This window comes from Eubalaena glacialis, chromosome 11, assembly GCF_028564815.1.
Source record: "Eubalaena glacialis isolate mEubGla1 chromosome 11, mEubGla1.1.hap2.+ XY, whole genome shotgun sequence".
Lineage (NCBI taxonomy): Eukaryota > Metazoa > Chordata > Mammalia > Artiodactyla > Balaenidae > Eubalaena > Eubalaena glacialis.
Window position 1 is genome coordinate 3,587,398 of NC_083726.1, and position 21,992 is coordinate 3,609,389.

The 21,992-nt window shown below is 53.5% G+C and overlaps 1 protein-coding gene across 4 annotated transcripts in view; it reads left to right on the forward strand.

Annotated features, from left to right (window-relative positions):
- The window catches only part of CELSR1 (cadherin EGF LAG seven-pass G-type receptor 1), a 149,238-nt gene that overhangs the window by 89,673 nt on the left and 37,573 nt on the right, over window positions 1-21,992 (forward strand). For all 4 annotated transcript variants that reach the window (XM_061204270.1, XM_061204272.1, XM_061204271.1 and 1 more), the window contains exons 6-10: window positions 12,650-12,807; window positions 13,900-14,063; window positions 14,521-14,646; window positions 17,297-17,463; window positions 21,003-21,188. In XM_061204270.1, the coding sequence (XP_061060253.1) occupies window positions 12,650-12,807; window positions 13,900-14,063; window positions 14,521-14,646; window positions 17,297-17,463; window positions 21,003-21,188 (801 nt within the window). The remainder of the gene's footprint in view (window positions 1-12,649; window positions 12,808-13,899; window positions 14,064-14,520; window positions 14,647-17,296; window positions 17,464-21,002; window positions 21,189-21,992) is intronic.

A 21,992-nucleotide genomic window follows, 5' to 3' on the forward strand; every position in this document is an offset into this window, starting at 1 on the left:
TCTGCGGCATGTGAGATCTTCCTGGCCCAAGGCTCGAACCCATGTCCCCTGCATTGGCAGGCGGATTCTTAACCATTGTGCCACCAGGGAAGTCCCTGTATAACATTCTTGAATGACAGAATGATAGAATTGGAGAACAGATGAGTGGTTGCCTGGGGTGGGGGTGGGAGGGAAGTGGGTGTGGCTGTGAAAGGGCAACAGGTGGGGTCCTAGTGGTGATGGAATGTTCTACATCCTGACGGTATCAGCGTCCACATCTGGGCTGTGATGTTATACTATCACTTGCAGGATGTTTACCATTGGTGGAAACTGGGTAAAGGGCACATCGGATCTCTGTTATTTTTTAGAATTGCATGTGCATCTAAAATTAACTCAAGAACTTAGTTAAAAGAACTTTGAAAGATACACAAATATGTGCTGGCATATGCAAATTTTTTTCTGAAGGGTATCGTCCTCCCTGCAAAACAAATCCATCGACAGCACGTATCAGATAGCTGTGCTGGGTCATAAACCATCCCAAGCGTGATATCTTAAAACATCAGATATTTATTATTCCTGTGATTCGGTGCCAGGAAGCATTGTTGCAGCTCTTTTTTTTTTTTTTTTAACATCTTTATTGGAGTATAATTGCTTTACAATGGTGTGTTAGTTTCTGCTTTATAACAAAGTGAATCAGTTATACATATACATATGTTCCCATATCTCCTCCCTCTTGCGTCTCCCTCCCACCCTCCCTATCCCACCCCTCTAGGTGGTCACAAAGCACCGAGCTGATCTCCCTGTGCTATGCAGTTGCTTCCCACTAGCTATCTATTTTACGTTTGGTAGTGTATACATGTCCATGCCACTCTCTCACTTTGTCACAGCTTGCCCTTCCCCCTCCCCATATCCTCAAGTCCATTCTCTAGTAAGTCTGTGTCTTTATCCCCGTCTTGCTACTAGGTTCTTCATGACTTTTTTTTTTTTTTTCCTTAGCTTCCATATATATGTGTTAGCATACTGTATTTGTTTTTCTCTTTCTGACTTACTTCAATCTGTATGACAGACTCTAGGTCCATCCACCTCACTACAAATACCTCCATTTCGTTTCTTTTTATGGCTGAGTAATATTCCATTATGTATAAATGTGCCACATCTTCTTTATCCATTCATCCGATGATGTTGCAGCTCTTTTTGCAAACAGTCTGCCGCACGTGGATACCTTCGGGATTAAGGTTGATGAGAAAGGAGGCGGCTTTCGTGTTCATTTTGTACCTTTCTGCGATACTTTACGTGTTTCACGTTTTCTTTTATTGAAGAATACAGCAAGAGTCATCTGGGTGATGGGATCATGAACCATTTTCGTTTTCTTCATTTAAATTTTTTGCTTAGAAAATCATTTGATTTAAAGAATGTCGGGCGGTACACCTGTCGAACGGTAACGCAGGTGTCCTAAGGCGAGCTCAGGGAGGACAGAAACCTCCCGTGGAGCAGAAGGGCAAAAGCTCGCGTGATCTTGATTTTCGGTACGAATACAGACCGTGAAGGCGGGGCCTCACGATCCTTCTGACCTTTGGGGTTTTAAGCAGGAGGTGTCAGAAAACTTACCACAGGGATAACTGGCTTGTGGCGGCCAAGCGTTCATAGCGACGTCGCTTTTTGATCCTTCGATGTCGGCTCTTCCTATCATTGTGAAGCAGAATTCACCAAGCGTTGGATAAAAAAATAAATAAAAATAAAAAATAAAGAATGTACAAGATAAGGAGGCTAAACTTTTTAAAAGTGTAGGTAAGCGTTTGCCAAGTCCGTCAAACCTTTGTGATGGAGGAGATAGCCAGGCAGGCTCATTACTATCCCCGGGTCTGCAGCAGGGTCTTCTTAGCCTTGGTCCTCCCCGACGGGGGGTGCCAGCATGGACATGTTGCAGATGAGTCTGTGGGATGCCCCCCACGCGCTCATTTCCTGCTGGGCAGGTTCACCCATTCAAGTTCAAGTCCCCAGTCTGGGGTGTGAATCGTTTTCTTTCTCCCTGGCTGCGTTTCCTGCTTCCTTGGCCAGTTTCTCAGGATGGGAGTGGCTTCTGTTGTGTCTGGGCCCATGGGTCGTCGATAAATGTCCAACATCGATGCTCCCATAACTGTAGTGGGAGCCCAGCCCACGGTCCCCAAGGGGATGGGGTGCCCGCCTGCTGGCGGCCCAGGGAGCTGGGACAGTCAGTCGCCTGCTTCCTTTCCAAACACGGCCCCGTCAGATGGCAGAGTCACCTGCTATGGAAACAGAATTACTCCCCGGGACGCACACAGCCCCACCCTGGGCCCCTGCTCCACGCCTGTTATGGAAAGTCTCCTGCAGCCTGGGGCACCACCGACTTCACGGCGGCTCCCTGTCTGGTGGCCGTGCGCCTCCACCTGCCGTCCGTGTCACACCCAGGGTGCCCAGATCACCCCCCTCACTGCCCTCCAACACTCTGCAATGAGGTGCTGCCCCCCGCGCCTCCCGCCCTCCCCGGGACCAGCACGTTACTGCGAGGTCCTCGCGTCCGCCCTGGGAGGGGGACACGGAGGGACAGGGCCAGGGCTGGACGGAGCTGCGGGCGGGCAGCTCTCACCCGCTGGTGCCCTCCTGCTGTGACCGTCCCTCTCCCCCGCCTTCCCAGCCTTTCCAGCCTTGTCCGTGCTTTCTCCCCACCAACTCAGCAACCCCCTGCATTTCCACCTTCATCACAGGGATTCTCAGCAGGGCACCCTCGAGGCCTGCAGACGGGGGTGGGGGTGGGGAGGCTGGTCAGAAAGGGGATGGGGGCGAGTGGGAGGCCCTGGGGGTCTGCAGGGAGAAGCTGAGGGTCTGGGGGTCTTTGCTGCTGTCGAGTCTGGGGACAGAGAGGAGCCTGTCAGGGTCCCAGCAGGAGCAGGCGGGGTGTGCACGCACACACAGGAGTGAGTACTGGTGAGTGTGCACGTTTCTTTTTTTTTCCTTCTTTTTTTCATATTTATTTATTTATTTATTTGGTTGTGCCGGGTCTTAGTTGCAGCAGGTGGGCTCCTTAGTTGTGACACACTGGCTCCTTAGTTGCAGCACATGGGCTCCTTAGTTGTGGCATGTGAACTCTTAGTTGCCACATACATATGGGATCTAGTTCCCTGCCTGGGGATCGAACCCGGGCCCCCTGCATTGGGAGTGTGGAGTCTTAACCACTTCACCACCAGGGAAGTCCCTGTGCACGTTTCTTGAAAGCCTTTCTCCCTTTGTCCGAGGAGGTTTTCTGAAAAGATGGCCTGTGACCTGTGAACCCTCGTAGCCCAGAGTGACTTTGTCATTGCCGAAGTCCCTGTCCTTTCTCTCCCAGGACTGTGTGGGCTGAGCCCAGAGGGTCCATCTCTGCGACCCCAGGAGCCACTCGCAGGCGCCAGTCCCCGTGCCAAGCGGAGTACCCCAGGGGCAGCTGCTCAGGTGCCCCTCCCCCATCTCTGGTCCAGCTGGGAGTAGCCGACGGTCAGATTCATAGGCCCTACGAGTGCAGGGACGTGAGCTTCTCATGGGGTGCCTAAGGGTCTCCCACTTTGTGCCAAGGAACATTTTGTCCACAGAGCCCCCAAAAGAAGGAACATGTTACCCCAGCTTTCCAAGAAGGTGCTGTTAAAACTGAAAGAACCCCGATCTTGAGCCCTTCATCTGGCATTGGAGAAGAGACCCCCTCCACGCAAATCTGCATAAACTCCTGGGTTCCCAGAAAACCTGGGGAGCCTGCTTGGCCAGGTGGCCGCAGACAGGGGACCTGACACCGATGGCCAGCCCAGCAGGGACAACAGCTGAGGGGCTCCTGGCTCCCTTTCACCGACTCGGGAGCTTTGTTTGGTGAGGGGGCGGGCCCTGTGAGGGGCTTGCACCTTGCCTCATGGATCTTTTCCAGAGCAAAAGTCATCCCCCCGGAGGTCACTGTGGCCGTTAGGAGATGCTTATTTATACGCAGTGCGGAGCACAGAGACAACGCTAGGTGGATCTCCGCCTCCCAGCCCTCGGTTCTTCCACGTCTGAGCCTATCGTGCGACCATCAGAAAAGCGCCTCCTTTGACCTGTGGCCACAGTTGTCAGGAATTGGGTAACCTCCTTGCCTGAGAAACAGCAAGCTCTGCTGTGATCTGTTTTAAGGTGACCAGTTGGTTCTGACCCTTGTTAAAAATCTTTTCTTTTTAATGCTCCCCAAATAAAAAGAGTCCGTCCCCACAGGCCAGTATTTTCTTGGATAACTGAACACATGGAGGACTCAGAGCTGCAGGTGGCTCTGTGTTTGAGCCCTGGAGAAGGACCTGAGGCTGCCACGAAGATGCAGTGACACACTGGCTGCTAACTGCTCCTTTTTTCTTTAGAGATGTAAAAGAAACTGTATATTTTTAATATAGGAAAATAGGACAGCAAAAATACAGGCAGAATAGCCATTTGCATGTGTTTTGGCTTTCTTCCTGTCTTTCTTAGCAGTAACACGGCAGCAGCAAACTTCGTGGAATGTTCCCCTCACACACGTCTGTATGCATTTAATCCCACAAGGGAGGTGCCGTTTTTACTCCATATTACAGCTGAATCTGGCGCGGGGGCCATGGGGAGTCATGTGATTTTCCTAAGTGGGGTCAGGATGTGACGTCTTGGCCTTTGGGAGGTGATGCTCTTTGGAGGCTGTGGATACTGCTGTCCCCTGTCCCCTGCCAGCCTTAGGCCCTCACCCGCATTGGTGTGACAACCAGCCCAGCAACAGGGACTCTGCAAAGGGGCTCAGGTCCACTCTTCCAAATGACCCTGGAGGTGGGAGCTGTGAACTGAGCCGCTCTCTAGGAGAGGCTGCCCAACTCAGCGGTGCGTCCCCTGCCACAGGTCACTGGCAGGTGGGGGAGTGAGGAGCACCTGCCCCCTCAGCCAGAGATGTCTGCCCTACCTGGTGGCCCGTAAGTGGCCCACCTGGTGGCCCGGTCAGGCTTGCATGCAGCAGTTTGCTGCCCACACCCTAAGGGGTTGCTGTGTCCCTCCTAGGATGTAGGTGTCCCATGTCTTAAAGGAAAAAGGTCAAGAAGGCCTGGGCTTAAGTCTTAATGTTAAACTCAAGAAATAAATCTGTTTACAGCTTAATCTGGGGGAACTCTGGGCTTCTCCTGTCAATTTCATTGACTGAAGATGGTGGAATGACTTCTTTTTTTAAAAAACTCTATTGAAGTATAGTTGATTTACAATGTTGTGTTTAATTTCTGCTGTACAGCAAAGTGATTCAGTTATACATACATATTCTTTTTCATATTTTTTCCATTATGGTTTATCCCAGGACATTGAATATCGTTTTCCCTGTGCTATACAGTAGGACCTTGTTGTCCATCCATTCTATATATAATAGTTTGCATCTGCTAACCCCAAACTCCCAGTTCATCCCTCCCCCAACCTCCTCCCCCTTGGCAACCACAAGTCTATTCTTATGTCTGTGAGTCTGTTTCTGTTTCATAGATAGGTTCATTTGTGTCATATTTTAGATTCCACATATAAGTGATATCATATGGTGTTTGTTTTTGTCTGACTCACTTCACTTAGTATGGTAATCTCTAGGTCCATCCATGTTGCTGCAAATGGCATTATTTCATCCTTTTCGTGGCTGCATAATATTCCATTATATATATATATATACCATATCTTCTTTATCCATTCATCTGTCGATGGACATTTTGGTTGCTTCCATGTCTTGGCTATTGTGAATAGTGCTGCTATGAACATAGGGGTGCATGTATCTTTTTGAATTATGGTTTTGTCCGGATATATGCCCAGGAGTGGGATTGCTGGGATCATATGGTAATTCTATTTTTAGTTTTCTGAGGACCCTCCATACTGTTCTCCATAGTGGCTGCACCAACTTACATTCCCACCAACAGTGTAGGAGGGTTCCCTTTTCTCCACACCCTCTCCAGCATTTGTTATTTGTAGACTGTTTAATGATGGCCATTCTGACCAGTGTGAGGTGGTACCTCACTGTAGTTTTGATTTGCATTTCTCTGATAATTAGCGATGATGAGCATCTTTTCATGTGCCTCTTGGCCATCTGTGTGTCTTTGGAGAAATGTCTATTTAGGTCTTCTGCCCATTTTTCGATTGGGTTGCTTGTTTTTTTGTTGTTGAGTTATATGAGCTGTCTGTATATTTTGGAAATTAAGCCCTTGAGCCCTTGTCAGTCTTATCGTTTGCAAATATTTTTTCCCATTGAATGACTTTTTTTTTCCATTTATTTAATTTATTTATTTATTTATGGCTGCGTTGGGTCTTCGTTGCTGCGTGCGGGCTTTCTCTAGTTGTGGTGAGCGGGGGCTACTCTTCATTGCGGTGTGCGGGCTTCTCATTGCGGTGGCTTCTCTTGTTGCGGAGCACAGGCTCTAGGCATGTGGGCTTCAGTAGTTGTGGCACATGGGCTCAGTAGTTGTGGCTCGCGGGCTCTAGAGCGCAGGCTCAGTAGTTGTGGTGCACAGGCTTAGTTGCTCCATGGCATGTGGGATCTTCCCGGACCAGGGCTCGAACCCATGTCCCCTGCATTGGCAGGCGGATTCTTAACCACTGAGCCACCAGGGAAGCCCTGGAATGACTTCTTGATGCTGCTGAAGAGGCCCCAAGCCCCCATGGAAAATGCAGGCAAGGGGATGAACCACTTCCAGGCCCTGGGCGGCTTGCCGCGGCTCCACACCGAGGGGCAGTCCGGTTCCCATTGGACAAGCCATTTTGTCTATATGGAGACTTCAAGTCCTGTGCCAAGTTCCAAAGCTGTCTGGCAGTTCCACTGCCCTGGAGGAGCCGGACTGGTCAGTGTAGCCTTTGCAGCGTGGCAAATCGGGGTGCAGGTAAACCCGATGTGGGTGGGTGGCGCCCGTTCCTTCTGCCGTGGCGTGCTGTCCCGGGGCCTGGGATTCCGTGTGAGTGGGCAGGGGAGATCCTCGCTGCAGACACTTCATTCGGGGGGAGTGGGGCAAGTTGAGATGTAAGTGCCCCTGGGACAATCAGAAGGGGCGAGGGGTTGGCAGTTGGTTGGAGTGTCAGGAAAAATCTGCCACGTCCCTTAATCTGTTTTTCCTACATTCCTTCTCTGCTCCTTGCCTGGATGGCGTTGGGGGTGAATCCCTTCCCATAAGAGATGTGGACTTACATCTGTTGCATCGTGGCGTCCGAAGCACCTGTGTGGAGGCCTGATCAGCGAGCGGGGGGGGGGGGGTCTGGAAGCAGGGGTCTGAGAGAGGCCGCGACCTGCCTGGGCAGCAGGAGGGGATTCACACCTGAATGTTACAGGCAGGGAAGCTGAGAATCTGAGTCTCCACAAGAACATCCTGTGACCTGCCCTCAAGTGGGAGCGCCCCTCCCAGGCACCTCCTAGGCCCCGCGGGGACATAGTACCTTGATCTGCTGTTTGAGTTCCAGCACAGTCCTTGTGGAAGGCTCCTTGGGAATTTGGTTTGGATCCTGGAAGCTTGTGTGTCTGGATGTCTTTTCCTCTTATCTCTTAGCTTCAGAGAGACACCACGCCTGCTTCGGAGGGGGGTCTCATCACCTCTGTGCCAGGACCAGCGGGGTGTCTCACCCACATTTCTTGGTGCGGCTGTCAGCCCGTGGGCTGCAGTCAGCTAGCCCACCCGTCGGGTCCGAACCTCACAGTACACGTTCAAGGCTGCCTTTGGACTCTTTGTGACATTCCTCAAGCCCAGCCATCTGTGAATTCTTTGATACGAATGTTGGTTAATCATTTCTGACACAGAGTGTGAATCCATTTTGTTCCCAAGACTTGCCCCTCCTGGTGTCTGGTTTCGAGGCCCCCCTACGCCTCCTTCCCCTGCATCCAGCATTTGAAACTGAACCCCCATCCGCCTCCCCGATGAGGAATTGTCTGCAGCAGGTTAAAAGGCTGTAGAAATGTGAGCGCTTCGTAAGGACCAAGCGCTTTTGTGCTCACAAACAATCCCCACGGGCTGCTCTGGAGCCTCTAAATGGAAACACCGGGAGAGGGGCTGCACAGGGAGAAGAAATAAGCTGGAGGGAAATAAAAAGGGCCGGCCCGCAAGTGATGACTTTGGGCGGATTCGCCGAGAGCCAGGAACCCAGATCTGCACAGATTTGCAAAGAAAGCTTGTTGTTTTGGTTCCCCCGAAGCACACACGGGGTCCTTCAGGGTTTTTCTCAGGTGGCTGCAGGGATGGGCATGGCGGGTGTGTCCTCGCTGGCCCCGTGGCAGGTTCCGCTCAGGGCGGCCTGTGTACGCGGAGCGGTGTCGACGGCACCACCTGCGGGCCCTGCCGGCTGGCCTGTGCCTCCATTTCTCGGATCTTGTGCTGGCTTTGCTCGGCCCCTGGGTGTCCACGCCGGGCTGCTACAGGGCGGGGCTGGGGGTGAGTGGGGGCAGGGGTCCCCCGGCCGGGATGGGGAGGTACAGGGACTCGGGACTTCGCCCATCCTGTGCCCAGTGCCCCTCTAACTCGAGAATTGAGACGATCCTCATATACTGCCATGTGGCCCCTTTATTCCCAGGCTGTCTTCTTCTTTTGTGCAAACTTAAAAATTCATCTTAGAAATATGAAGGAGCAGTTCATCTCGTCTTGCTTTTTTTTCTTTGTTCCTCCCCACCCATGCCCACAGAGCCTCACGGACCTTCTCGTTACCAGCCCCAGATCCCCCCCTCAGCGCACTCACATCCCTTTCCTCTTGCAGACACACGGGGTGGACGTGCGGACCTGAGCCGCGCACCGTCGACTTCTCCCGATTCTCCTCCTGATTCCTTTCCCACCCGGCCTTCGTCCCACCTGCCGGCCATCCAGCTGTGCTTTGTCTTCCCTCAACAAAAACGGATGAGCTGAACCCAGATCAAACACACCTGCTGGGGTCTTCGTCCCTGCCCCCCGAGTCAGGCTGGCTGTGTCATCACACGCACACCTCCCGACCCTGACGGAGAATGTTCACTGCTCTTTTTGCCTGTTCTTGCTTGTGAGGCTTGACAGGAAGGCAGTGGGATGAGTTTATCCCCATTTTACAGATAAAGATGGGGAAGGAGTTTCTCAAATGTCCAGGTAGAAAGTGGCCGGGGGCATTGTGAATGGTGGATGCCCATCCAATTTTTTTTTTTTTTTTATTGAGGTGAAATTCTCATAAAATTAACCACGTAAAATGAATAATTTAGTGCATTCACAATATTGTGCAACCAACCACCTCTATCTATTGATAGATCTGAGATACTTTCATCACCCTAAATGGAATCTCTGTGCCCATTAGCAGTCCCTCCCAATTCCCCCACCACCCGAGCCCCTGGAAATCACTCATCTACTCTCTGTCTATGTATTTGCCTATTCTGGACACGTCATATAAATTGCATGATACAACATGTGACCTTTTGTGACAGGCTTCTTTCACTTGGCATGATGTTTTGGAGGTTCATCCACATTGTAGAAATACCAGTATTTCGTTCCTTTTTATGGCTGAATAATAATCTATTCCACTGAATGGATTTACCACATTCTGTTTACCCGTTCATTTGTTGATGGACTTTTGGGTTGTTTTTACCTTTTAGCTACGGTGACTAGTGCTACTATGAACATTTGTGAACAAGTTTTTGAGTCCCTGTGTTCAGTTCTTGGGGTCTATGCCTGGGAGTGGGGTCCTGGGTCATGTGGTGGGCCTGGTTATCTCTCTGAGGACCCCCATCCGTGTATCCTGAGTCACCTGCAGCCTTGTCTCCTGTTACCTACGGCCTTTGCCCGTGCTCCCTTCTTGTTCTCCTGGTGATCCTGACCACACGGGGACATTTGGCGTGTGGTTAAGCTCGTTCCGGGGCAGCGTGAGTGGGGGTGGGGCAGCGGGGCGCTCTGCGGAGCCGGAAACCGGCCCTCGGACATCGTTCCTTCTCCCCAGCACCTCCCTGTGCGTCTCTCCTGCTGGTCCTTTTAGTTCTCACTCTAAGAATGCTTGGTTCTGTGGTCCAAAGGGCCGTCTCTTTTGACCCAATGGCTGGTGGATCTGGGAGCAGGAATCAAGCAGGCGTTGGGCGATGTTTGTTTTCCCAAAAGTCATGCTTGCTGCTTTAATGCAGTAACGCCAGACTCTGAAATCTGTCTTACCAGCGGGCTGTCTCAAGTCAGTAAGTGCTGCTCTAAATACAAATGCTGATTTTTTTTTTTTTCTTTCGCCTCCAATTTTCCTCGCTGTTTCTGCTTGAATCCCGTGGCTCTGAGTGGCTCTGAGCTGTTGATTATGAGGTGCCATCTACAACAACTGCGGTTGTGTAAACAACAACTTCGTTTCAGTAAAGCCTCCCAAGTATAAATGCTGTTTATGTCCTTCCTCTGGAAGGCTCACACCCATCCCCAGAAACGTAAATTATAAGTTGTAAAGATAATACGGGGCTCGCACAGCTCAGGGACGGTTCTTTCCCCCGGATCGCACCTAATACTTAAGCATCCCATAATGAGCACTTGGGCGTGTTCTCTAATGCGGGCTGCTATTACAGAGGGAGAAAACAGATTATTTTTTATACTTATCTAACTGTTGCTTAGCCAAAGGTGAAATCTTTAAGGATATAGCTTGGCCGACCTTGTGATCTCATCAACTGACTGTAAAAGAAAATGGAAAGGATTATCCGTGAGCTGGAATGTCAGGAGGCAGGGTAAAAGCCTTCCTCGGATTTACCTGAGAAGGGTTTGAGGGAGACTCCTGTGTCTGATGTTGATGTCACCCTCCAAGTCCCTGTAACACAGAGAGGATGGGTATTCTAACATTAAATCCTTATCCTGTACACAGAGAGACTGAGGTATAGTGATAGCCTTGTCCAGGTCAGATGGTTGGCCAAGGGGGAACAGAAGGCCCAGGTGGGGTTGCCAGGTACAGTGGTGCAGGCTGTGCACTGCACAACTCCAGGGCACACCGCCAGGGTGAGTGAGGCCTCCTGAAGTCACACACCTTGGCTGCCTGGCTGAGCTCCCGTTACCAAAAGCTCCACGTCCTGCCTTTCAGCCCAGGGTCCTCAATCAAATGGATACTTCCTTGTTCCTGTTAAAAAACTGATGGTTTGGAATGAATTGTGCAGTTGTTATTTCCGTGTTAAAAGACCTTGAGGATGATTTAATTAAATTCCCTGTGTTTTTACAACTCCCTGTTTCTGATATTATTATAAAGAAGCATCAAGCTATAAACTCGACCTGACCCCAGAGCTGTCACGTGGAGGCAGTAGGCCCTTGTTTGTATGGGTGATGGGAGGGCCCTGCTGGGACTGGGAGGAAGTGTCCTCTCCGTGGGGAGGAAGGGGGCCACTGCGTGTCGAGTGCGGATGGTGAGGCTTGGTGGCCCTTCACGTGGTTAACCATCTGGGTTAACCAACAGGCCACCTCACAGAATGCAGGTCTTGTCATCCAGGTCGTACAGATGGGGAAGGAAGTCCAGGGGCCTGGCTGAGCCCGAGCCCGCCCTCTGCAGGTCTGGAACATTGAGCCTGTCCCACATTACGTGGCCGGTGCGAACAGGCTCCACGTCCCCTGCTAGAAGGAGTCTGAGGGCTGTCTGGGCGGATGTGCCCGGTGTCCTCAAAGGGCGGCCAGGAGACTGGTGAGGGATGCCCGCGACTGGCGGGCTGCCTGGGGAGAGAGGGTCGACCCCTGGATGCGAACCACAGCCTCCGTAAGAGGGGAACCTGCTTCTTCCAGAAGTGGGCAGGCTGCACCCTGTGTCACTGATCCCAGAGGGATTCTCGTAACCAGCCCTGGGCAGGGAGACTGAGTGCATGAGAACCGCAGGGACATCTGGCGGGCGTAGGGGGAAAGCTGGGGGACGAGGGGGGGCTTGGTCTGGGGGCAGAAAGGGTGGTCGACCTCGGGCCAGCAAAAGGGACTGGAGGATCATCCCTGGGTGAGGAAAGGCGTGAGCCCAGGGGTGACTGTGCGCACCGGGGGTTCAGCTTCCTGGCCCAGCTGGGGAGCACCACGCTGGGTGGGGGAGGCGGGGGGCCGTCTGCAGGCCGGGCAGTCTGCACCCCAGGAGCACGGAGCGGGCAGGAGCCTGGTGAGGCGGTGCGTGGCCAGGGTCCGGCCCGTGCTTGGACTCACAGGCAGAACCAGGTATTCAGAAGGAGGGGTCCTGGGGCTTTGGTGTCAGCTGCTGGAACAAAATCCAGAAACTGGGGGGCTCAAAACAGCAGAAATGTATTCTCTCCCAGTTCTGAAATGAAGGTGCCTGCAGGGCTGCGCTCCCCGAGGGCTCTAGGGAAGGATGCTTCTCGTCTCGTGCAGATGCTGGGGGTGCTGGCATCCTTGTCTGTGGCAGCATCACTCCAGTCTCTGCCTCAGTTGTCCCACGATGTCTCCCCGTGTCTCTGTCTCTGTGTCTTTCTCATAAGGACACCAGTCACATTGGATTAGGGTCCATCCTACTGCGATATGGCCTCATCCTAACCAATTACATCTGCAAGATGCCTATTTCCAAATAAGGTCACATTCTGAGGTTCTGGGAAGGACATAAATTTGGGGGGCTCACTGTTAATCCAGTACAGCTGGTTTGGGGACTAATTCAACACGAGGCCAGGGGGCCTCTCACCCTCCACGGGTCGGGGGACGTGTGCAGGGGCTGGGGAATCAGTCGGGGATGCTGGTGGGAGAACATGCTGACGCCTCCGTGCTTTCTCTTCCCACAGCCCAACATCGGCCGCCTGGGCCTGCCCCACGGGCCGTCTGGAGAGAAGGTGGCCGTGGTGACCGTGGATGACTGTGACACGGCCGTGGCCGTGCGCTTTGGCAGCTTCGTTGGGAACTACAGCTGTGCTGCTCAGGGCACTCAGAGTGGCTCTAAAAAGTGAGTGTCCCAGGAGACGGGCCCTGGTGTCCACCCCCCATGGCCACTGCTCCAAAAGGGGCCGCCCAGGTCAGGACCCCGACACAGGGCACTCTGGACCCAGTGCCCTGGCAGCCCCAATCTGGGCTGGAGTCACATTCCCTCCCCTTCCCTCCAACACATTAGAACCTTCTAGAATAAGTCCCCTTAGAATCATCTGCCAAAGTAGTGGCCAGGCCATCCCCAGGGTTGTGACAGCCGGCTTGCTGACCCCAGAAGCCATCCCCAGCCCTGTCTCCACAGGATCCCTGACTTTGTTCCAGTAAGTGCTGGTCCCTGTGATTCTGTGTTCAGTCAGTGATCCCCTCCATTAGATCAGAGTGGCCATGTCACCATGTGGATCTGGAGGTCCCCAGGGCCCATCCTAACTCAGGTCAGAGAAATGCTGACATGGATGTTTGTAATGCCAGCTTCAAACCTCAGAGCAAAGGTTCATGCTGGACTCATCCCTGATGTGTTTTGGTGGGATGTTTAATAAGCTTAGAAGAACCTGGTCTACAGTTCAAAGAACCTGGCCTACCAGTTAGAAGAGCCTGGTCTATCCTGAGCGTCTGGTGTGAAATACACCTTTGTCATCGGATTCCCCGCAGCTGTGATGCAGGTGGGATGCGCCCATCTTACTGATGGGACAGCTGTGCCCTGGAGCGGTTCAGCTCCTTGCCCAAGGCCATGCCAATGCTCCTGCAGAACCAGGGTTCTAGTTTGCTGTGACCGCCCCTCAAGGCCATTAGAGGCCAGAGGAAGGTGGCGTCCTGTTTTGGTGTGGACCGGCCCGGCCAGCAGTCAGGACTCGGGCGGTCACCCAAAACCTCCAGTTGTTCGGGAGCTGACACAAGGGGCAGAGAGGCTGTGAGCCGGTGGTGGCACCGGAAGTAGGATCTGACACGTGTGTTTGGGCCTGTTGGCCGCCTGCTTCCCTGGCCTCTGCACCTGTTGGATTATTGAGGGTCAGGATGACGAGCGTGCCCTGCGGCAGAGGCCCCTGGGACGGTACAGCAGCGTCGGGGCTCCTCTTGCCGCCCGGCCATCCAGAGGTTGGTGTCGCCTCCACAGGTCCCTGGATCTGACAGGCCCCCTGCTCCTGGGGGGCGTCCCCAACCTGCCCGAAGACTTCCCGGTGCAGAACCACCAGTTTGTGGGCTGCATGCGGAACCTGTCCATCGACGGCAGGAACGTGGACATGGCAGGCTTCATCGCCAACAACGGCACCAGGGCAGGTACGGCAGGATGGCCGGGGAATCGTGGGGCTGCGGCGGCCACGCGGGAGGGGCCCCCTCCACATCCTGGGGGACTGAGCCATGTGCGCCCAGCTGCTCTCGGGTCTGGGGTCCTGCAGCGTTGGAGCGGTGGTGAAGCTGTGGGCGGGCCTGCCGCTGACCCAGACACGCAACCCCAGGGTCTTGAGCCGGTCACCAGACGATCCCACGAGCCAGAGGGTGGGATGGCCCAGAGGCCCAGGGTCTCCGGACATGGGCAGTGCATTCCATGCCGTGTCAGGTCTTAGGTTCTGACAGCCCCAGAGGGTCCCAGGCCTGCCCACCTTGCCTCCGGCTGTGTCCACAGGGGGTGTTTCCCCAGCACGTGGGTCGGAGCTAGGAAACAGGGACCGTCCCCCTGCGTCACGCTCTGCCCCTGTTTCCCGCTCTGAGAGCACGCCGTGCCCTCTGTTTCCAGGCTGCGCTGCCCAGAGGAACTTCTGCGATGGGACCTGGTGTCAGAACGGGGGCACCTGTGTCAGCGGCTGGAACACGTACCTGTGTGAGTGCCCACTCCGCTTCGGCGGGAAGAACTGTGAGCAAGGTGAGGGCCTGGTGCCGTGGGTGCTGGGTGCCCGGGGCCGCCAGCCGCTGGTGGCACGTGTGTCCCCAGGCCTCGGTCCTGGTGGGGAGCGGGCTGGTGGGGGCACCATGGTGGGTGATGTCAGAGCAGAGGCTGGGGGTGCCCTGGACGGGTCTGCAGGGCACAGCCCCTCGTCTGAGCAGGGCCAGCGTGAGGTTGGGAGTCCATGAAGGTCAGAGAAGCAAGGTGCGGCCTGGCGGGGCCTCCCGGTGGCTGTGTGCCTCCTCACGGGCACCCTGAGGCCTGAAGGGCCAGTTCCCCGGGGCCAATGCCCCCATGCCCCTTCTCAGCATCCCAGGGGCTCCTCTAGCTGGCTGCTTCCCCGCTGGATTGTGTTGTGGGCATCAAAGCCTGGGCCTGTCCCCTGACCCCACCCCTGTAGTTGTAGACACTGGCAGGTTTTAAACAATTCATTCATTTTGAAGCAATACAGTGTTAAATAACTGTCATCATTTAAAAATCACTGATGCGCTTTAAGGTAAACCAAAAGGGGGAGATTGAGGCCAGATAAGCTTGGGCGAGCTCCCCGGATCCACCTTGGAGATGCCCGGAGCTCATTAGCGAGTCAACGGCCAGGAGAAGTCCTGCCTGGAGCCGCTCACTGGCCTGCAACCCACGGCCTCTCCGTAGAAGTCAGACGCTCCTCACCTCGGCCCGTGTGCCCCACAGGATGGGCTGGGGGGTCCGAGTGTGACTTTTTCGGGGGGTGAGGACCACAGCTTTCCTGAGATTCTCTAAGGAGTCACTGAAGCAGAAATAGGTGGAACCTGTGACAGAGTGTTCTGGAGGAGAGCAAAGTTCGTTCCATCAGTGCAGGTGAAAGGGGTGGAGCCAGCGGGCAGCTTACCTGTGCTGGGCGGTCCACCTGCCCAGGGCTGTTAGTGATGGAGCTGAGACACGTGACGTGGAATTGTATTACATCCCCAGTCCTTGCTCGGGACACAGTTACCGGCCAGGGCCCGCTTTTTTGTTTTTGTTTTTGTTTTTTTAAATATGTATTTATTTATTTGGCTGCGTCAGGTCTCGTTGAGAACACACAGGATCTTCGTTGCCGTGTGCTGGATCTTTTAGTTGCGGCATGCGGAATCTTTAGTTGCAGCATGCGGAATCTTTAGTTGCAGCATGTGGGATCTAGGTTCCCGACCAGGGATCGAACCTGAGCCCCCTGCATTGGGAGTGCAGAGTCTTAGCCACTGGACCACCAGGGAAGTCCCAGGGCCCGACTCTTTGTGACACAAAGCACTGGGCACCTTTCAAGGCCCCAAAGGTCTATTTTCCAGGCAGCAAGTGGGCTGGGCTTGTGCAGGCCCTGTGGACAGGTTAGGCCCACCCCCGGCTGATCACCGGGTGCAGGAAGCTCAGGTCACAGGGAGGGGCAGAGGCCCGGGTGGACACAGCGCCGGCGGGGCCATCCACGCCCATGGAGTTCCTGTTATGGAGGCCGAGAGTCCGGCTGCGGCTGTGCCAGAGAAAACAGCTGCTGGGCTTTGGGTTCGTAAGAGCAGGAAACAGATGCCGGTGCTCACGGGGCTGAGTCGCCCCCAAAGGTGGTCCCCACCTGGCATGCCCTGTGCTGTTTAACACCCGTGGTGATAACTGCCGTCCCTCGTGGAGGAATTGGGGTGAGATTCTGGGCTGGGCCAGATGTCTATCCCTCCCCGATGCCTGTGACACACAGGACTCTGGAGGCGAAGTGATGAAGCTGGTTTGACTCAGTATCATCCTGCCTACTGGTCTGTCTGGCGTCCACAGTTTTTCCAAGTGTGACAGATTGGATGAGGCTGCTGGTCCCCCACGTTGCCACCTCCATGGTCCCCCCCGTTGCCACCTCCCTGGTCCCCCCCAAACCATCTGGGAGCCCTCGGCTGGCCCGCAGCCTTTCCATCTCTGTGCCCGTCACCAGGAGCAGAGACACAGTGGCCTGTGTGCCTCAGGGTTGGAAATCCACCCCAGACGCCAGCTGACGGCGGGTCAGCCTGCAGGGTTGAGGTTTGTGTGCAGGGTTCACTGCAGGCTCACACAGTCCCACCAGGAGACCACCCTCCGTACGGCCCCTGCTCAGGCCCCTGGGCTCCCAACCTGGCAGGTGTGGGGCAGGACAGATAGGCCAGGCACACAGGGCCCCTCCACTGGGCCCGGGGGTCGTGGGCTGTCCCACTCTGCCTGAGAGCCCCTTACTGTACACTGGCCGAGGCTGAGAACCCCCAGGCCTCAGCCGGACTGCTCAGGAAGGCGGCCTGCGTCCCTAGTGGGGGGTGGGCTTTGGCAGAGCCCACGGCTCCTGGACCTGCGTCCCTAGTGGGGGGTGGGCTTTGGCAGAGCCCACGGCTCCTGGACCTGCGTCCCTAGTGGGGGCTGGGCTTTGGCAGAGCCCACGGCTCCTGGACCTGCGTCCCTAGTGGGGGGTGGGCTTTGGCAGAGCCCACGGCTCCTGGACTCAGAGGGCTAGTGCCGTACAAGCGGAAGTCTGAGACCGGCCTTTGCGTTCAAATGAGAAAGGCCCAGGGTTTCTTCCCTCCCCCTCCTTGGGGGCCTGTCTCGTCCCCGACAGCTAAAAACGATTCTCAGAGGCCCGTCTGATTTGGGGAGGTCCCCATGTCTGTGTCCACAGTCATGCCCCACCCCCAGCGCTTCAGCGGGGAGAGCGTCGTGTCCTGGAGCGACCTGGACATCACCATCTCCGTGCCCTGGTACCTGGGGCTCATGTTCCGGACCAGGAAGGAGGACGGCGTGCTGATGGAGGCCACGGCGGGCGTGTCTTCCAGGCTCCATCTCCAGGTGAGTGAGGTCCACGTCCCACTCCAGGCACCCGCAGAGCAGGTGTGCACCTGAGTGAGGCAGCCAGAGGCTCACGTAGCGCCACCCCGAAGCCTAGCCTTCCCGATGCATGCGCGGGGAACCTGGTCTGTTCTGTCTCCCCACACCCGCTGCTGGTCCCCCCGTGGGAAGGAGGAGGAGGAGGTGACCACCTCAATGCCTGGCAACAGATAGATGAGGACGGGGCCCCAGGGAGGCCTGACTAACCTTGCCTGGGTGGGGGCTGGGGGCTCAGAGCCCAGGCGGGACCCCCATCTCTTCTCGAACCTGCCGCTTACCCCTCACCTGCCCCCTCACCCCTCACCTGCCCCCTCACCCCTCACCTGCCCCCTTACCCCTCACCTTCCCCCTCACCCCTCACCTGTCTCTCACCCCTCACCTGTCCCCTCACCCTTCACCTGTCCCTCACCCCTCACCTGCCCCCTCACCCCTCCTCACCTGTCCCTCACCCCTCACCTGCCCCCTCACCTGCCCCCTTACCCCTCACCTGCCCCCTCACCCCTCACCTGTCCCTCACCCCTCACCTGCCCCCTCACCCCTCACCTGTCCCCTCCCCCGCATCACTGCTCAGGAGTGTCTCCAGCGCAGGCCCGTTTGGGTTGCACTGAAGGTGCAGTTTGTGCCTCTGGGATAATTACAGCCGTCATTGTTTATCCCTTATTAACCAGTAATTTTATCAGTTCATCAGGCGGCCCCAGGAGCCAGCTCTGGGCCAGAACTTGGCAGGCACAGTTCTGCCCGTGGATGGTACTTTCCTCTGTGGTGGTTTCCCTGTTGGAACAAATTAAATTGGCTGATTCAGGTGATGAATGGGAGCTTGCAGGTTGTCATTGGCAGTGGGGTCTGTGTCGGAAAAAAGTACGCTTTCAGTGGAACAACACCCAAAGCCACAAACTCCCATATTGTTTGAGGAATTACGTTATGGGCAGCTAATCCAAAAATGAAGGGCTTTTGCCAGGAACTGTGGCCAGCCCCTCCCTGTAGAAGGCTGGGTGGCAAGAGTGGTGACCTCGGGGGGGATCCACCAGACCCCAGTGGCCACCCAGCAGGCCGCCTCAGGGCAGCTTCCAAAGGCTGGTCAGCTGGGGATTACAGGCGTATTCCGGGTTATTTTCACATGGCGTTTTTGGAATGCAGGCCTCCTGCAGGCCCCGTGAGCTCTGGGTACAGCAGTCTAGGTGTTCCGGCCTCCACAGCAGGCCAGGCAAGGTACATAGTCATCCTACAGCCCAAACAGTTTGGGTAATTGCTCTTGGGCACCCTAAGTCCACCTTCACTGTCAAGTGGGAAAACCTGGCTGCTGTAAATGCCTCTCCTAAATCCGGTGACAGGTCTAAGGTGGTGAGTAGTTAAGTGCCACTGTCCTGGGGTCATTCTGCAGGCATTGCTTTTGTTTGTAGACATCCGTCACTTCATTGTTGGTCTGCTGGCTTTGGGGTTTTGTTAGCAAGGACAGCGAAAGAGAATGGCCAGGGAAATTAATGAGTTGACTCAGACTTCTGTGGAATGAAAGGAAACAAAATGTAAAAAGGTGAAAAATTATCCTCTTCAGTTGACTCTCAATTGAGGTGAAAAATCAAAGTACATTATTAGTTGCATTGTCTTTATAATCAGCTAAATACATTTTCTATTTTCCATCGTGATTTCTTCTTTGACCCATCGGGTATTCACAAGTATACCTCTCAGCAAACAGGTGGCATTTTCTAGTAAATCATTTGATGTTTCTAGCATAATTGCAGGTCAGAGAACATATGTGGTATGATTTCAGACCTTTGAGATGTGTTGAGACTTGCTTTAGAGCCCAGCATTTAGTCATTTTTGTGACTGTTCCACCTATACTTGAAAAGAATGTGTGCACTGCAGTTGTATTCTGTGGCGTTCTATATATGTTGAGTAGGTGACGTTTGTTCATGTAGCATTCCAGTTTTCTATTTCTTTATTGATTTTTTTGGGTCTGTTTGCTCAGTTACTGAGAGAGGTAAGTTGAAAATCTCCAACCTTGATTGTGGCTTATCTCTTACTCCTTTTAGATCTGTCAGTTTTTGCTTTGTAGATTTGGAGGCTACGTTATTAGGTACATACAAATTTAGAATTGTTTTATCTTTCTGGAATATTGGCTGTTATCATGATGAAAATCCTCTTTATCTCTCATAATTATTTTTGCCTTAAAGTCTACTTTGTCTGATATTAATGTAGCTACACCAGCTTTCTTTTTGTTGGTGTTTACGTGATGTATCTTTTTCTGTCTTTCTCCTTTTAACATTTCTGTTTCCTTGTATTTCAGGTGTGTCTCTTTTAACCAGTGCACTAATAGTTTTTTTTTTTTTATCTGCTCTTTAGATTGAAGTTATCTTTAAACATTAGTATCTTAGATTAGTTACAACGCTGTTCTTTTATATTTCTCACATGTATTTTTTAATTGAAGTATAGTTGATTTACAATCTTACATGTATTTAAACTTGGTAGCTTGAGTCTAATTTCATGAAATGGAAAAATTACAGCCAGAAATAAGAGTCTACTGGTACCTGAATCTGTTTCCTTGAAAGCTCTGTGGTTCCCATTACTATATTCAAGTCTGTGTCTGATGGTTCTCTCGTCTGGATTCCCATGGGTCTATTTCAAGCACACTGCCCTGTCTCCTCATGTACTTGGTTATTTGTGATTGAGTGCTGGGCATCGTGTTGAAAAACTAAAGAGAATTTGAAACTAAGATGGTGGTGTCACATCTCCCATGTTTGCTTCTGGTTGGCAGCCCTCACCCTGGGCAGGCTCTGAATTCCAGTTTCTCTCCTCCCAGCCTCATGAACCAAGAAAGCTTTGCACAGCTATCAGCCTCAGCTGTGCCTTCCAGAACCCACTGACAACCACATGGCAAAGCACTAAGCTTATTTCTGCAGATTCCCATTTTCTCCCTGGTCGTGCTTCTGTAACTTGCAGGGACTTGGGTCACTCTGATGCCTCAGACAGGTGTGCTTTAACATTTTGTCTCATTTTCCTAGGTGTTCTCAGGAGGAGGGTTGGTCAAAACTAACCAATCCTTCACTGGGGAAAGGGAAACATGATCTCAGCATTGCCCCGCCTACATTTTCTTAAAACGTGAACATCTTAGGCCAGTTATAATGCTGATTTCTGTTTTTTCATTCATATATTTGAACATGGTGGCCTGAATCTTGTCTCATAAGATGAAACATTTACATCCAAAAATAAGAGCCCAGTAGTCACCTGAATCTGTGGTTGTTCCCCTTACTTAAGTCCAACGGGCTTTATCTTACTTGACCTCTGTCAACGTTCGACACTTCTTACCATAGAAGAAGGCATGTAATTCTGAAGAGTGTTACAGGCAACGGCAAATTAAACTTTGCCTAATTTTTAAGTCCATCTTTGATCCAGTGCCCTGTGGTAAGTCTGTTTGTGTGGCTTTGTTACTTAAGTGATTGCAATGTATTTTGTATTTTGTCATCATCTCCTCAGTGACTAGTGTAGCTCTCCCCATCCTACAGATCCTGAACAACTACGTCCAGTTTGAGGTGTCCCACGGCCCCTCGGATGTGGTGTCCATGAGACTGTCCAGGTCACGCGTGACTGACGGGGAGTGGCACCACCTGCTGATAGAACTGAAGAGTGCCAAGGAGGGCAAAGACATCAAGTACCTGGCAGTCATGACCTTGGACTATGGTGTGGACCAGGTGAGTGGGCACCTGTACCCCCTTTGGAACAGACCCCTTCACCGGGCCTGTGGGAAAACAGAGCGACCCCTTCAGGTGCCAGGCCCTGCCAGAGCCCTTGTGGATTTGAGGAAGCGCTTTCTGGGCTTCCCTGAATTCGGGTCTCATGTTCCTCCTATGCTGAGGACACTGGAATCTGCACCTCATCCCCTTTCCAGATGGTCAGCTCCTGGCGTCGGGCACTGGACTTGGTCCATCTGTGCGTCCCATCGTGATGCCATCGGTGCCTTCAGCAGAGGTTTCTTTTAGCAAAGCTGGCTTGCGCCACAGCTGCACGCTCAGTGCTGTGCCTCGGGGTACAGAGATGGATATGGGTGGGGGAGAAATGAGATCCAGGTTCCAGAGGGGGCTGTGGGACACCAGAGAGGTTTGCACATCCCAGATGGGCAGGTGGCATTCCAGGCAGGGCGACTCGGAGAACGCTTGCTGAACCCCGCTGGGTTTCCAGGGTTTGCAGCCAGGTAACAGGAGGCATCTTTACGGGACCCCCACAAGCTTAAGGGGCTACTTGTGATTCCTGAGTGCTTTTGGAGTCCAGGCTCATCTTACACCTGGTTCTGAGGATAAACTGCCGTGTTCTACGTGTGCACCTTCCTGAGCCTAAGGATCCAGCTGAGACTTTTCTAGATTCCTGCCCCTGTGGACGTGTTTTCCACTCTCTAGTTTGTCAAGCTTTTTCACGCAGTGGCTTGTTGGCGGTGCCCACGACAGAGGTGGAAGGGTTGCCCTCATCCCCCGAGATGCCCATCTTGGCTGGGCTGGGAC